Consider the following 15,827-nt stretch of genomic DNA (forward strand, 5'->3'; position numbering starts at 1 on the left):
TCATGTTTAATTATTTGTAAATATATGAAAATCGCGCGTTAATATTTGTTAATTTGTTGTACATAAATTGTTAATTTATTGTTTTTTTATTTTCTTATGTATAAATTATTAAATTGTTTGTTTTTCTTTCAACAATTTTAATATAAGTTCTAATCATATTTGTTCTTTTTAACACAATTTCTATAACTATCTATAGTCTCTATCTAACCCATAATTTGGAGGATAATGTACTTCAACGCACTCGAACCCATATCCTCCTTTTTATGGGTAATTCTAAGCATTGTGTCAAAAATATCATATATGATCAAAACTTATAATGATATTTTTAAATTAATATTAAGACTCAATCGACTAAATTGTTGATTTTAAATTGATGATTAAAATAATTTTTTCCTCTATTGTTTTAATTAATATTATTATTTACCTCACATTATACAAAATTTTATATTATATATAATTTTTATGTTTAAAAACAAAATTTCGTACATAAATTCTACATGTTAGAAAATTAATTTTTCTTTCTAAGAAAAATGAGTAGATAACTTTTCCTAATTATTAGAAGTTGCTTAAATTACTCGGAGAATTTTATTATAAATTTTGATAATATTTGTTTTTTTTACACAATGCTTAGGAGGATAATGTGTTTCAGCGTATTCGAACTCACGTCTTACTGCATTAATAATAATGTCCATGCCAATCTAGTTAAGACTCAGACAACTTTTTTATTTTTAATTAGTAGTGTTTTGATATGATAATCTTCTCTTAGCTCATTCAAAGGTTTTATTCTTAATATACATATTATCATTTATTTGAGTGATTAGGGCATAAGGATAAGCATAATTTTAATTATTATTTAAATATTATCCTTCTAAATTAAATTTCTTTGTTAATTGACTAATTTTAGGAAATATTTCAGATTTTGTTTTTGCATTATTTTTTTAGAATTTTTTTGGTCATAGTTTCTTTTTTGGCATAAAATTTTCTTTGTTTCCTTTTAGTGAACATTTATAAGGTAAGTGTGCTAATTGTGCAATTATTGAAATATTTCAACTATGTTTGTGCTTTTTATGTACCAAAAGAAAATTATTACAAATTTGGAGCAACTTAATTACTAATTTGCATTGTTGTCAAAGCTGTAACTGTTGTTTTTGGCGCATAAAACAGTTAATAAAATCTTTAAAATATTTTCTATGATTGCAAAAAAATCACACTTATTACTTTCCATGTAAATATATTATTTTCATTTTATTAAAATATTCACTAAAATAGTATATGATATGATTTTAAGATTTGGTTTGTGTGATAGGAATTATAAATAAATATGTGAATAAAAAATGTATTGCCGATTGAGTCTTAGTTTGATTGGTATCGACATTGTTATCGGTGTATGAGGATGTGAGTTCGAGTGTACTGAAATTCACTATCTCCCTATTTAAGAGTTAATCTTACTGCTAATCACATACTTTTATTAAGTTGATCTCCCTATTTAAGAGTTAATCTTACTGCTAATCACATACTTTTATTAAGTTGACATCTAGAATAAAATATTTATAAAAAAAATTAAGAAAATGTAAGGAAAAAGAAGTGTTGTATAAACAATAAATAAAATAAATGATGTTGTTGAATAATAAAATATAGAAAAAAAAAAAGCACACAAAATCTTCTAGATTTGACATAGTTTGTAATATAACCACTTGTCCTCATAAAGGGTAAACTACATTCAAGGTTACTAAACTATTAATAAGTTTACATTTTGGTCATTTAATTTCAAAAAGTTACAAAATGGTCATTGAATTATTTAGAAGTTTTCATTTAAGTCACTTGGATGTTAAAATTGATAATGTTGTATAAATTTCTCTGTTCGCACCGTTAGCACAAATAAAAAGTTTTCCATTCTTTTTCTTGCCCAAGTTCAACTTTTTTCATGAAATAGCTTTGAATGTCACAAAACTATAAACTAGAATCCAAACAACTTTCTCCAAACTTTGACACTGACCGTCAAATTGACTTGAATCTTAAGTATGTTCTTCTAGTCATCAATGGGTACTGGTTCGTCATACCAATTGTTTAATCGTTGCTTGGAGCTTCCTAGCCAAACTTTAAGGAAAAAAATTAATAGTCCAATGACTTAAATGAAAACTTTCGAATAGTTCAATGACCATTTTATAACTTTTTAAAGTTGAATGATCAAAACGTAAACTTACTAATAGTTTAGTGACATTGGATGTAGTTTACCCAATAATAATTTACAAGGTGAATTTTTTTTAAACAATTTCATTATAAACACAATGTCTAGAACTACCCATAGTCCCCCCAGCCCATATATAGGAGGATAATGCGCTTCAGCGCATTTGAACCCCATCCTCCTACATTGACAATAATGTCCATGCCTATCGAGCTAAGGCTTGACATTTACAAGGTGAATTTTAAATAAAAAGATAAATTTATCTTTTTCTAATTACTATTAATCGAATTATTTTGGGTATGTTCATTATTTTAATTTTTTTATTCAAGAACTTTCAAATTTAAAAGAATGAAAACCTATAAAATTTAAATTATTCTAAGGAAAATATTTGATACACTATCAAGATCAATGGAGTTTTATACCCCACAAGTAGAGTCAAGAGGTTACAAGTGTCCTATAGGGGTATAGTAAAATATTAAAATAAATATTTAAAAAGAGAGACACTGATAATTTTTAATGCTACTCATAGAATAAAAAGGGTAAACCGCCAATATACCAAATACTAACCCTTATTTTAATTTTCATTAAATTAAATATTATTATTTAATATATTGAAGGTGAAGTTTTTAACTCCACAAACAAGGTTAAAATGTCTCGATATGTATCACTTATTTTTAAAATATTAATTAATGACATGTGGCGCTTTCTTAATTAAAACACTCCATTGTCTATTTATCAAATAATTATATTTAAATTAATTATGATTTTGTTATTTTTTCATTTATTTCTCTCTTTTTATGTTTAATTAATTTTATTACCATTTAAAACTTTTAAGTACTGATAATTATTTTAAATTAATTTTATAAAAAATCTCAATTTAATAACTTCAAATTTTTATATTTTAATTAAAGTAAACTATAATTTAATTAAATTAAATTTTATATTAATTCAATGTAATTTTTTGTAATTAATAATTCATTTTTATATTTTAATTAAAGTTTAAATAGTATTATTAAATAAAATTAATAGTAGGTGAAAAGGATGGGCAAATAATAAGTCCATTTAGTTGAGGGCGTTCAAGCCCAAGTTCAATAATAGTATTAGCATTTTATCTATTTTTTTCACTTTGACGCTAAATCTTTTTATTTGTATCACTTTGATCCTTAACCTTTAAACTTTAGTCAAATTATTTTTTGCTTGATGGAAAAGTTATTTGAATTGAAATTGTAAGTTAATAGAAGGGTAAAATTACACTTTAACTCCAAAAATTATAATGGAGTAGGTAAGGGCCTTGGTCCCCTAGGTTTGGTAAAATTGCTTGTTTAGGCCTTTACATTTTGGTAAAATTTAGTTAATAAAAGAGTAAGTTTCTGCTTCCCCCCCCCCCCAAATTATCATATTCAATTTTGCCCCCAATAAAATTTCTAGTTTTGACCCCTACTAGCCCCTAAAAGTATTTCTAAATTCACCCTTGAAAACTATTATCTAGATTCTAAATTGGTTCTCAAACTTCAAAATGTTCTAATAGAGTCCTCAAACTACCGACATCTTATCAACCAAGTCCTTTTATTTCCCTAATTGTTAGCTCGAGATTAAATTATAGCTATTTTTTTAACACGATAGATTCAAGCTATCCATGCAATGGATAAACATGTATTTATTCGATCCATGTATTTTAAACATATTAACATCATACTCGAGATAGCGTATTTAACACCTAATCTAATATCCAAGTTAATAAGCTAGCAACAAAACATGATTGATACGATATTAATAATTTTAAAAAATTATGACGAAAATAATGAAAATAAAATAACAAAATATTCATATATTAACTTTAAAATGGTAAAATACATTGCATTATTAAAGAGAGAATGCAAGTTCGAATATTGAAAATAACATTGTTGAAAAAAACAATCATAAGCCTCAAACAAGCACAATAAAACGAATATATACCAAAAGGAAAACTTAATCCTAAAAAGATGTCTGACGACATCTGCTCAAAGTATCTCTTGAAAGATTTTTTTTTTTTTTTTTTGGATCCCAACATGTCTTCCCCACAAATGCACTCCTAAGTACACCGATTCCTCTTACCAAGGAAAGACAACTTAAAAAATGACGAACCAAAAATAAAATGGTTAATTTTCAAACAAGGTCCTTCTCTATTATAATTTTTTCCCTTGGAGGGACCCTGATATTCGCATATGAAAATAAACCCAAAATAACTCGACCTGAAAAATAGAACTTTAAATCGAATAATTCAAACCTAAAATAATTCGACCTCGAAAATAAACCACTTGTTAAGCAATGAAGTTGGTCGTTGGAACTTGGCATTCATGAAAATAAACGCAGGTCCCCCCACGAAGGGTCGGCATATTTTGCTCTAGGCAATTCTCCCACTATCAACTTATGCAATGTTGGGATTGAAGAGAATATACGTTGAAAATGATAGGATAAAAGGAAGAAAGTATCTGATATGCCCCTTTATTATTAAGATCTTATTAATTTGGTCCTTCTATTATTACACGGACCAATTTAGTCCATATACCATTAAAAAAAATCAAATGAGGCTGAATTTAGTAGAGTTAACATTTATTGTTTGATAGAGTTGACAATTTTAAATTTTTAATAGTTATGCAAATGAAATGTTTTTTTTGAAGTTGAACTGCAAACGAAAAATATAATTTTCATGTAATTTATTAAAAACAATATTATTTAATTTTTTAATAGTATAAGGACTAAATTGATTTATTTAATAATAGAGGGACCTCTTAGATAAATACGGTGAGCTCTAAATAAAACATATTAGAAAGGATGAAAAAAGGGTATGAATGCCTAATAGAGATCAAGGGAAATATCGATAGTAAAGTCACTAAGATATTCAAATGTTTTCATTTAGGCATTGAGTAGTTAAAATTAAATCATTGTTATATGGCCTTCTCCATTCACACGGATTGCATTGATTGAAAGCTTTTCTTTCTTTTCTCTTCTACGGGTCACTTTTTTTTAGCTTCGTGAATTAATGAACCAAAATCCAAAAAAATATCTTTTACTCGTCAACGAGAATTGATCCACCATACCAATTGCTGCTTGGAGCTTGCTAGCTGAACTTTAAAAAATAACTTAATAGCCTAGTGACTTAAGTAAAAGCTTTTGAATAGTTCAATGATCAATTTTTAACTTTTTAAAGTCAAGTAACTAAAACGTAAATTTACTAACAGTTAAGTGACTTTAGATGTAATTTAACCGATTAAAATACATGTACTAAATATTTATGTGGAAAGCTCCTCCGAAGAGAATAAAAACCACTTGCAAAGAAGGCTTTGATTTTTTACTAAACGAGTAAACAAATGATTAGTACAATATGGAGAAGATAAACTTAAATGTACAAGTTGTACATTATCCAAAACTTCGAATACAAAGCTCTAACCCCCAAAAAGAAAACCGGTAAACAAAACCCTAAATCTCATAGGCCACTCACAAAATGGGTATAAAATACTCTCCATAATTACCACAAAACTCTCACCAAAACTCATAGGTGATTACATCTTGTTGCCCTCTAAGAAAAACCCTTGCTAATTGACATATCAAAACAGGAATACAATGACCCTATTTAAATAGGCTTAAATTATCATACTAAAATATCCCTAGAACAATTAGAATTTGACTAGAAGAAAAAGTCATACGTGGAGAATACGTCACGTCGTCATGACGTCCCATGCATGCTCTCGTCACAACGTCGCCCTGGCCTTAAGTTGGAAGTTCGTCGTGTCGTCCGACCCCAGTCCTGTTTTGGCCCTTTTTCAATTGCTCGTCTAAGGTATCTACAATATGTCCGATAACTGCGAAGCACACCCCACACAATTTATGCAAAATAAAGGATGTAATAGCAAAATTTGACCAATTCTAACACTACGAAGAAACATAAATGAAAAATAAAAAGAAGCAACAAAAAGGGCATAGAGTGAGATTTGAAGTGACAAAGGCTCCTTCCATGAATTTACGTACAAACATGGGAGACAATATGCAGAAGAACCATGCAGCCAACTTGACTGGAGACTGTGTCTTTTTTTTCTTTTTCTTTTTTAATTTCCAACTCATTTTTTTTTCTGTAAATGATGTGAAAGACATGACCTGTTTTTTTTCATTAATCTTACCTATTGGTACGTACATGTCACTTCTGTCCCCCATCTTAATTTATTAGGTGCTTTAATTATTCCTTTTTTTAATAATAATTTTGTTTAAATAATTTTAATTAGCTAAAACAAATATGATTGTAGCAGCCAGCAGACAGTTTATTAATTGCAGTTGCACACTACATCTTAAAATATGAATACATTTTTTAATAATTATGCTTATCTAATGGTAAAATTTTGATGGAAGTCCTTCCATTAAGAGTTGGATTACATTTTATTCATTATATTAAAAAATAAGTAAATTAATTCTTGTACATTAAATCAAAGAGCACGTTGGTTATTCTATTAAGTATTGACGTGACTAATGGAGTAATTAGACAATCACACTCAGCGTGTCACGTGTACCTCATACTGTCATAGAGAGACTAATTAAAATCAGAATGGAAGGAAATTTTAATTAATTGTGAAATGGATGAAATTTTTTACTTGCAATACCTCGTTACTTAATAGTGTAAATGAATGAAAATTTTAACAAAATGACTAATTTACTCTTTAGTCTAATGTATAGAGATTACTTTAATTATTTTTAAATAAACGAGACAAAATACAAGGCTCTCCATGTCACTTTTACCTTTACTTAACAAGCTAACGAGGCATATCTGAAAAATACAATAAATATCATATATTATTATATACGATAAAAGTATCATTGAGGTCGTTATACTAAAAGTCAGATTGCTTTTGCTTCTTTTATTAAAAAAAGGAGTAAATTAGTCCCTGAAATTTAGATAAAAAAGCAAACTAATCTTTTTATTAAAATTTCCATCCATTTTGTTGTTAAAAACTGATCTTTATATATCAGTATGAGGTATACATGACATGTCACGTCTTACTATTTGGTTATTCCATCAGCTGCCCCAGTTTTTAACTATATAAATAGATAACATTTTTAACAAAAATGACCAATTTGCTCATTGATCTAACTTGCATGGACTATTTTACTAATTTTTTGAGTAAAAAATTAAAATACAATTTGATTCATAATATAACAACATTTATAGCACATTTACCATATATACCAATAAATCCGAACTCTTCCATTTATTTAATATTTTTCAAATAGGACCCGTGTGAGAGCAATGAGAGAGGGAGAGGAGCATGGGCAAGAAGAGCTTGAAACAACAACACAACCAAAGCAATAATAATGGTGGGGTTGAAACTTTGAAAGATTTCTTTTTTCTAAGATGGATTTTGTTTTAGCTTTATATACGTACATATAGGTTTAACTTGAATTATGCAATCAACATGAAAGAAAATTAAGAAAATTGGGCATAAATATTTACCTGAAAAATACTTCTGAAGAGAATAAACAAATTACGGATAAATAAAACTTCACTAAAATGACAAAAAAAAATCTAAAGAAGAGCATAAGATGGAGAAACAAATAAACTTTGAATCTGAAATACAAAGATTCTCCAAAATTCTCTTAATTTTATCGTTGTTATTCTTAACTATCTAAAATTCGTGTACAAATATAACTAAAATATTCCTAGAATAATCAGAGTTAGACTGAAAAAAATTTATTAGAATTTAACTAAGAGAAGAAACTCGGTTAAGTGGGAAACATGTCACCACGTTGTGACGTCACCATGGGCTCGTCGGGATGTGGTGTTACTTCTCGCCGGTACATTATAGTCGCGTCGCCGGGACGACGAATCTTCTTCATCACGACATCAACTCTGTTTCATCTTAAATGCGAGTCACACTCTATATATATATATATAATTGTTATGGTTGATGAAGAAATTGCAGAACATGCATAGACATATTTGAAGAAGATGAGCCTGTGGATGTCAATGTGCAATTTCGTGGCTGCAATTACAACGGGCAAAAAAGATTATTGCATTAAAAGAAAATGGGGATACATAGAGGACCAGTTTAATCAGTGGCAGCCTTTGCTTCCTTACTGGTCCATGTATGGAAAAGAAAAAAAAGGTGAATGTACTTGAAAGGTACTTTTATTATAGAGTTATGATCAAATTAATCCTTTACTATTAAATGAATCAATTTAGTCATTATACTGTTAAAAAGAATCAAATAATGCGAAATTTGAATAGAGTTTTTTCCTTTCCAGAATACGATAAATAAATTTGAATAGAGTTAACATATGTTGTTTTAAAAATATCTTTTACTATTTAATAAAGTTAACATTTTTAAAGTTCTTATGGTTCTATAATTGAAATATTTTATCCGGAATTGAATTACAATTGAAAAAAATTTGAGACAGTTTTTACACAATAAATGTTAATTTTGTTACGGTTTGGACTTATTTGATTCTTTTTAGTAGTATAGAGACTAAATTGATTCATTTAATAATAGAAGGACTAATTTGATCCATTCACTATAATATAGGGACCTTTCAAGCATTTTACCCAAAAGAAAAGGCAATTCAAGTAAACAAAGGTAAATGTAATATTTAGTCCTTTAATTTGGTAATATTTTCCAATTTGATCCTTGAATTTTTTTCTTGGTTTGCATTTATTCAAGAACTTTAAAAATTCCGTTAAGATATAATAGTGTGCGATTGTGTCATATTATAACCTAAAAGTTTTAAATAAATTATATAAAATATAAAAAATACAAAAATTTTGTTAAAAATATAAAACGAAAATTTAAAAAAAATCAAGTAATGGCATGGCGCAATATCATAGTGGTATGTCATCTTAATTTTATAGAATCTAAATTGAAATATCATATCAGGAAAATCAATCGAGTTCTTGACAAGGGCAAAGCTCTCTACAAATGAAAATTTGTTCCTTTAGTTTTAGAAATTATAAAATTTTAAGTTAATTCAATGGTAAAATTTTATTGAACTCCTCCTAAAATTTAAAATTCAACTACGGGCTCTCCAAAAATGAAAAGTTTATAGTTTAATCCCTTTAAAATTATAAAATTTTATGTTAATAGAATGATAAAATTACATTTTATCTCTAAAAAATTATAATTTAAATCCAGCTCCTCTAAAAAGATTTCTGGCATCGCCCTTGGTTCCTGGATTAATGTGGACCCAAAAATTAAGGGACTAAGATGGAAAAAATTGCTAAATTCAGGACTAAATATTACTTTATCAAAAATATATATATGGCTCTAATGGTTTGATCATATGGTCCCGGTCGAGCTAAATTATACCACCAATGACCAAATTATAATGTACTCTGTTGTGAGAATTTGTTTTTTGTGCACCTGAGAGGTTGTCTATATAGTTTACAAGATGGGTTAGTTTTGGGTTAATTGTACAATATGTCCCCAATGGTTCAGATTCTAAAGTGATCCCAGAGTTCAAAATGTTTTAGTTTCAGTCCCTCTAATGTGCTAAAATTTTAGATTTAATCTCTATACTTTAAAATTTAACATAATTTAGTCCAAATAGTTAATACAGTTAACTTTTTTTATTAAAGCATTACACGGTCATATATATAATTTGAATACCACATTTACTTTTATAATGTCATAAGTTCGTATTTCAATCAAAATGATGACGTTAATTTTTCTCAAGAACACCATTCCATTATAAAAAAAGTATTTTATCATGATGATGTGGTACAATCTCAGAGTGTCATTTCAATATTTCAATAACTAGATTGGTGGTCGAATAGGTCTAACCATTGATTTCCGATTCAACTAGTTCAATTGGTTTGATTGCTAGACTAACGATAATTAAATAAATAATTAAAAATTCATAATTTTTTTAAAAAAAATTAAAAATAAAAACAATTTTTTTATTAAACCGGTTCAACTTTCAATTTTTACCAATTTCAAATAATTTTCGAGTCAATTATTCCAACCCATTTGTTTGGACCATTATATCGATCAGTTCTCATCCGTCCAATCTGGTCCTATTCTAGTAACACCGGTCACATCATCAAATCTTGACAGAATCTAAGTTCAGGGACTAAAATAGCTATAGTTGTCAAGTTTAAGGACCAAATTGGACAAAAAATTTCAGATTCAAAAATGAACCTAATTACTAAATTCAAGGACCAAAAATTATATTATCCATAATAATAACCCAAAAAATTATTAGAGTTGTTAGACAAAAGAAAACCATGTTACGATTCAACTAGTTCAATTGATTTGATTGCTAGACTAACGATAATTAAATAAAAAATTAAAAATTCATAATTTTTTTTAAAAAAATTAAAAATAAAAACAATTTTTTTATTAAATTGGTTCAACTTTCAATTTTTACCAATTTCAAATAATTTTCGAGTCAATTATTCCAACCCATTTGTTTGGACCATTATATCGATCAGTTCTCATCCGTCCAATCTGGTCCTATTCTAGTAACACTAGTCACATCATCAAATCTTGACAGAATCTAAGTTCAGGGACTAAAATAGCTATAGTTGTCAAGTTTAAGGACCAAATTGGACAAAAAATTTCAGATACAAAAATGAGATTACTAAATTCAAGGACCAAAAATTATATTATCCATAATAATAACCCAAAAAATTATTAGAGTTGTTAGACAAAAGAAAACCATGTTCCTGTTTATCCACGTTCGAATGTTTTCCTTACATGTCCAGCACTACATTTGGCTAAAGTAAAAGGTTAACTATATATATATTTTGACATATTTGATATTTTAATTTATATATACAAAATATCATTTTAAGTTTTAAAATACATAAAATATTTATTAAATTTATTGATAAAGAGTTTAATATTCTTTTAACACTCGAATTAATTTGAATCATGTAAATAAAGAAAACATTACAAATATAACTTTGTCCTTTGTTTATGAGTTCAGTCGAGTTCGATTTTGAGTTTAGTAACGGACCAATATAACTAAAATCTCGTAATAGAAAAGATTAATATACTTTTTGAAGCTTGAACTTGGAAATTGTTCGGCATAAACTTTTTTTTAGTCTACTTTAGTCTTTAAACTTGACAATAATTCTCATATTAGAATTTAAACTTTATCTAAGTCTCCGAACTAGCATTTAGTACCATAGTGAGGTTGAACTTTTTTTTTTTCTATCCAGTTATCACGTTCAAGCTCTCATATGAGAATAGTTGTCTAATTTAAGCCCCAATGTGAAGACATTTGTAAGTTATCAAGTTTAAGCTCTTATATAAGAATAACTGTCTAATTTAAGCCCCATGTGAAGACATTTGTAAGGATTAACTTAGACAAAACGGATCTAATAGCGAAAATGGATCTAATTATTAAGCTCAAGAATTAAAATAGACAAAAAGAAAAATACAAGTACCAAAATGAATCTAATTACAAATTTTAGGGAGTAAAAGTTATATTAACCCAAATTAAAAAAAAAATCGGAGGAGATAACAACATTGCTTTCCTTAACATTTCAACATCTCTCACAGCAATGCAAACCGTGAGGAAACAAAGGTTTGTACAAATTATTTAAAACCCAGAAAAAAATTTCATAGTTTCATGGGCACAAAGTTAGATTCCCTAATCACTAAACAAACATTAAAAAAAACCCAAATTAATGGGTTCAGAATATCATAAAAAAAAACAGAAAAATCGATGTTAAAAAAGAAGAAGCTTAGCGCCGTACAATGACGATGCCGCCGTGCTATGCTTTTCATCTTCATCGGAGCGTGGAGGTGAGAGATCGAAAAACGACTTCTTCACAAGGGATAGTGAGTCCCATATCGTGATCGAACCCGAACTCTTCTTCGGCTCGTCGGAGTAAGCATTGGAACTCGGGGTGAGTCAAGAACGAGATGGGTACAATGTACCTGCTCCTGTTTTCGCCGACGTAAACGGCGAAGTGACCTTTGGGTACGTCTAAGGGAGGGGTGAGACCAACGTCGTCGTAGCCACCGCCGTGTGGTTTCTTGCCTAAACTCGAACATCGTTTGAGGATTTGTTTGAGGACGGCGGTTTGTGGTAGCTTGGATGATTTTCCGATCGCCATTGTTGTTTTTGTTTGGTGAAAAAAGGAGAAAATAGAAATAAAAATGAAGGCTTTGTGGTTGTGGAGTGTGAGAGGGTGAGAGAGGACGGAGAAAGGGGTATTTATTTATGATGAGAGTTGGAAGGTGATGGTAACCGTCGGGTCGGGTCGGGTCGGCTTTTCAGATTTCGAGTAAGTCCTTTTAGAATTTATCCCTTTAATCAATTAATTATTGGTAAATTTCTTTTTTAGTCATTCAATTATTTGATTTTTTATCACCAACTATTAAATCATCAATGATAGCTTTTAAAGTTAACCCTTAATATTTTTATTTTATATTAATTTAGTCTTGATTCTAAAATATTTAACCCTTACCACATTGTGTAATTTAGTTTTTTCTTCAATTTTACTTTTCTCTATATCTCTTCCACCTAAAAAGCTAAAAAGCAAATCTATCAATTAAATTTAAACTAAAATATATGAAAAATCTAAAATAATAATTTTTATCTTTTCTCATTCTTTTAAAATTAACCTTTAATGTTACAAATAAAATTAAAATTGCAAAAAAAAAAGAGATCACTTTGACATAATATATAAATGTTGAGAGTTAAAGTTGTTATTTTGCCAATTTTAAAAACTGTCAAGTTATCTTTCCGTGGTGACCCCCTCCCCAAAAAAATTGAATGCTTGGGTGACTATTTTGTAACTTTTCATAATTGGGTGACCAAAAAAGAAATTCACTAATAGTTTAGTGACTACCAATGTAGTTTACCAGTGTATAGTTTGGTATTTGACTTTGATATTTTTCTTTAATGTGGTATTTGTATTTGACAAAAATTACACATTTTGGTACCTGAAAATAACAATGTTAAATTTTTAATGTTTAATTCACTTTTGAAGTTGATTCGATGAAATTTCATAATTAGATAATAATATCAGCAATTAACTCTCATTAAATCAACCCTAAAACCTAAACTAAACCTCATCCGTCGGGCTGTTATGTGACAATTAAATGTAAAATTAAGCAAGTACACCATTAATACTAAATTTATTCTATTAACAAAATCAGATACCAAAAAGCCGATGTATCAAATTGAACATTGAAGTCAAACATAAATACTTAACTGAGACAAAAAAAATTACGTATCAAATTCAAAAAATTCAAATACCAAAATGAACATTAAAACCGAACTTAAAAACCAAATCAAGGGTGTAGCTAGGGGGTTGACAAGGCCCCCGACCCCCCTAAAATAAAACTTTTTTCATTTAAGCCCTTTAAAATTTTAAATTAGTAAAGATAAAATTGTACTTTGGCCTCCCTAAAAATGATAAAATTTGATTTAATCATTTAAAAATTATAAAATATAAAATATTAAAATGATAAAATTATATTTTTATTATCGTAAAAAATACAATCTAATTCTAATCCTCCCTAAAGAAATTAACTAAATTAAATATTAAAATCAAATTTAGATATTAAATAATATATTAACCTGAAAAGTTCACTCACACAGTTTATACAATAAAACATGTTTACATTTTAAAGGGAAAAAAAAACAAAAGACGCTAAGGTCAATAAAGATACTGAACAGTCGCAATACAGTATAACGTTGCATGTGTCCTTGTTTAGTATCCTAATTCCCAGGTCTCTCTGTTAATAGTTACAAAACAGAACTAGATTCTCTTACACGACAATCAACTAGTCTTGGTGAAATTATATTATTATTAATTACCACTAATTAAGTTGGTTTTTAACTTGTTTTTTACTCTTCTTTTAAAAATAAAACGAAAATTTTAATTAATTTATTATAACCTGTTTTAATCTTCAATTTATCTCTTTCTCTTTCTTCTACCTTAAATCACGGACCGATGATGACTTTTTACTGTAAAGTACGACAGTTTTTTTGTTGTTGTTGGCTCTGGACTTTTGTGGTTACTTTGTCTTGTGATTTTTTTTATTCTATGGTTAAATTAGTTATATATGTCAAAATAATAATAATAATAAAATAAATTGATCTTCTTAAAATTTAAGAAAATATATCGTTTTTTAGAGAGTGTGTGAGAACGCACTCAGCCTGTTGACATGTCAGGAAAAACGTACTTAATTGGACGTGCTTTCTTTATAACTATCAGAAAACGCGTCCAGTTGGTTGTGCTTTCCCTTACATTTTTACAGGAAATCTTGTCCAATTGGATGCACTTTTCTTGACATGTCAGTAGGAAAGCTCATTTAACTGGGCGTGATTTCATACACTCCCTTCAAAAATAATCTATTTCTCTAACTTTTAAAAAAAACGACCTATTTAGCTAATTAACTTTTTTTTCGGTATATTCAACTAATTTAACCCCATTTATTAAGAGTTAAATTGTATTTTGTTCATTTTATTCAAAATATAAATAAATTAGTTCCTATATATTAGATAAAAAGTAAATCGGTCATTCTGTTAAAAACTGATCTATATATGTCAAAATAAGGTACATACCACACATCAATTTTTAACAATAGAAATAGATGAAATTTTAATAAAAATGATGAGTTTGATTTACTTATCTTTTTAGTAAAGGAAAGAAATTAAAATTTATTTTTTATTACAAGAATTTCTATAATATTTTTACAGGTTTTCTTATTTGGGAGGGAAAAAAAAACACAACACTTCATCAAAGCATGTCTTCAAGGCTTTTTTTGGGGTTTGCAGAAACCCATGTGTGTGTGTGTGTTCTCTTTTACTAATGGATTTGCAGGTTTTGACCACAGTTGCATTGTTCTTGTTCTTTTTCATGGTCAGTTTCAGTTAGTCATATTTCATTTGAAAATTGCAAAAAGAAAAACCCTTTCTCTCTCTGAAATTATCTGCAATTTCTGGGGTTGTGCCATTGTTTATTGCAGAGCCTATGACACACACATTATATATTCGGGGAGGGATCATTTGGTGGAAAATTAAATTGATTTTATATTATTTTATAATTTTTTATATTATTAATATTTTAACAATTTAATTATTAAATTTATTATGATATTTATATTTGTCATGCATGTAAATTTTTTAATCGATCTGAAATATTCATCATATGGATCTAAAATTTATTTATATTAATATATATTTAATGGTTGAAGATGTTTTCATATAAAATGAATAGTTAAAATATTTAATTTATGTCAATTTTGACGTGATTAATCTACATGAATGAAGTATAAAATATGACAAATTTTAAAATATTTATCGTATAAAAGTTATAAAATTATATAAAATACTTTAATTTTACACTGGTTTAAGTGAATTCCTCCTAGTATATATAAATATACCTTTTGTAGTTTTATCTTATATTGTTTCTAATACCTAATAGTTGCATACATTAGACAAAATTTACTTAAAATACATCTATATCGTTGATCGCTAAAAGTACTATGGAAATCTCTATACTAGGGGGTCAGATTGCATTTTGCCCTTTTTACTTAAAAAATGGGCAAGTTTGTCATTGTATGTTAGATTAAATAGCAAATTGACCATTTTTGTGAAAAAAATTCATCCATTTCAACTATTAAAAACTAGCATAGCTGATAGAATAATCAAATTGTTA

General features: G+C 27.8%; 1 protein-coding gene across 1 annotated transcript; it reads right to left on the reverse strand.

Moving 5' to 3' along the window:
* Window positions 1-11,663: 11,663 nt before the first annotated feature.
* LOC105795368 (auxin-responsive protein SAUR50) lies at window positions 11,664-12,346 on the reverse strand. Its single transcript, XM_012624976.2, has one exon. It carries the CDS (start codon window positions 12,267-12,269, stop codon window positions 11,940-11,942), a length of 330 nt encoding a protein of 109 aa, XP_012480430.1. The 5' UTR covers window positions 12,270-12,346; the 3' UTR covers window positions 11,664-11,939.
* Window positions 12,347-15,827: the final 3,481 nt, after the last annotated feature.

This window comes from Gossypium raimondii, chromosome 3 (assembly GCF_025698545.1).
Source record: "Gossypium raimondii isolate GPD5lz chromosome 3, ASM2569854v1, whole genome shotgun sequence".
In the NCBI taxonomy this organism is placed as follows: Eukaryota; Viridiplantae; Streptophyta; class Magnoliopsida; order Malvales; family Malvaceae; genus Gossypium; species Gossypium raimondii.

Bases quoted from the DNA above. Each gene is read 5' to 3' on its own strand.
- LOC105795368 (XM_012624976.2), bottom strand. From the start codon at position 12,269: ATGGCGATCGGAAAATCATCCAAGCTACCACAAACCGCCGTCCTCAAA.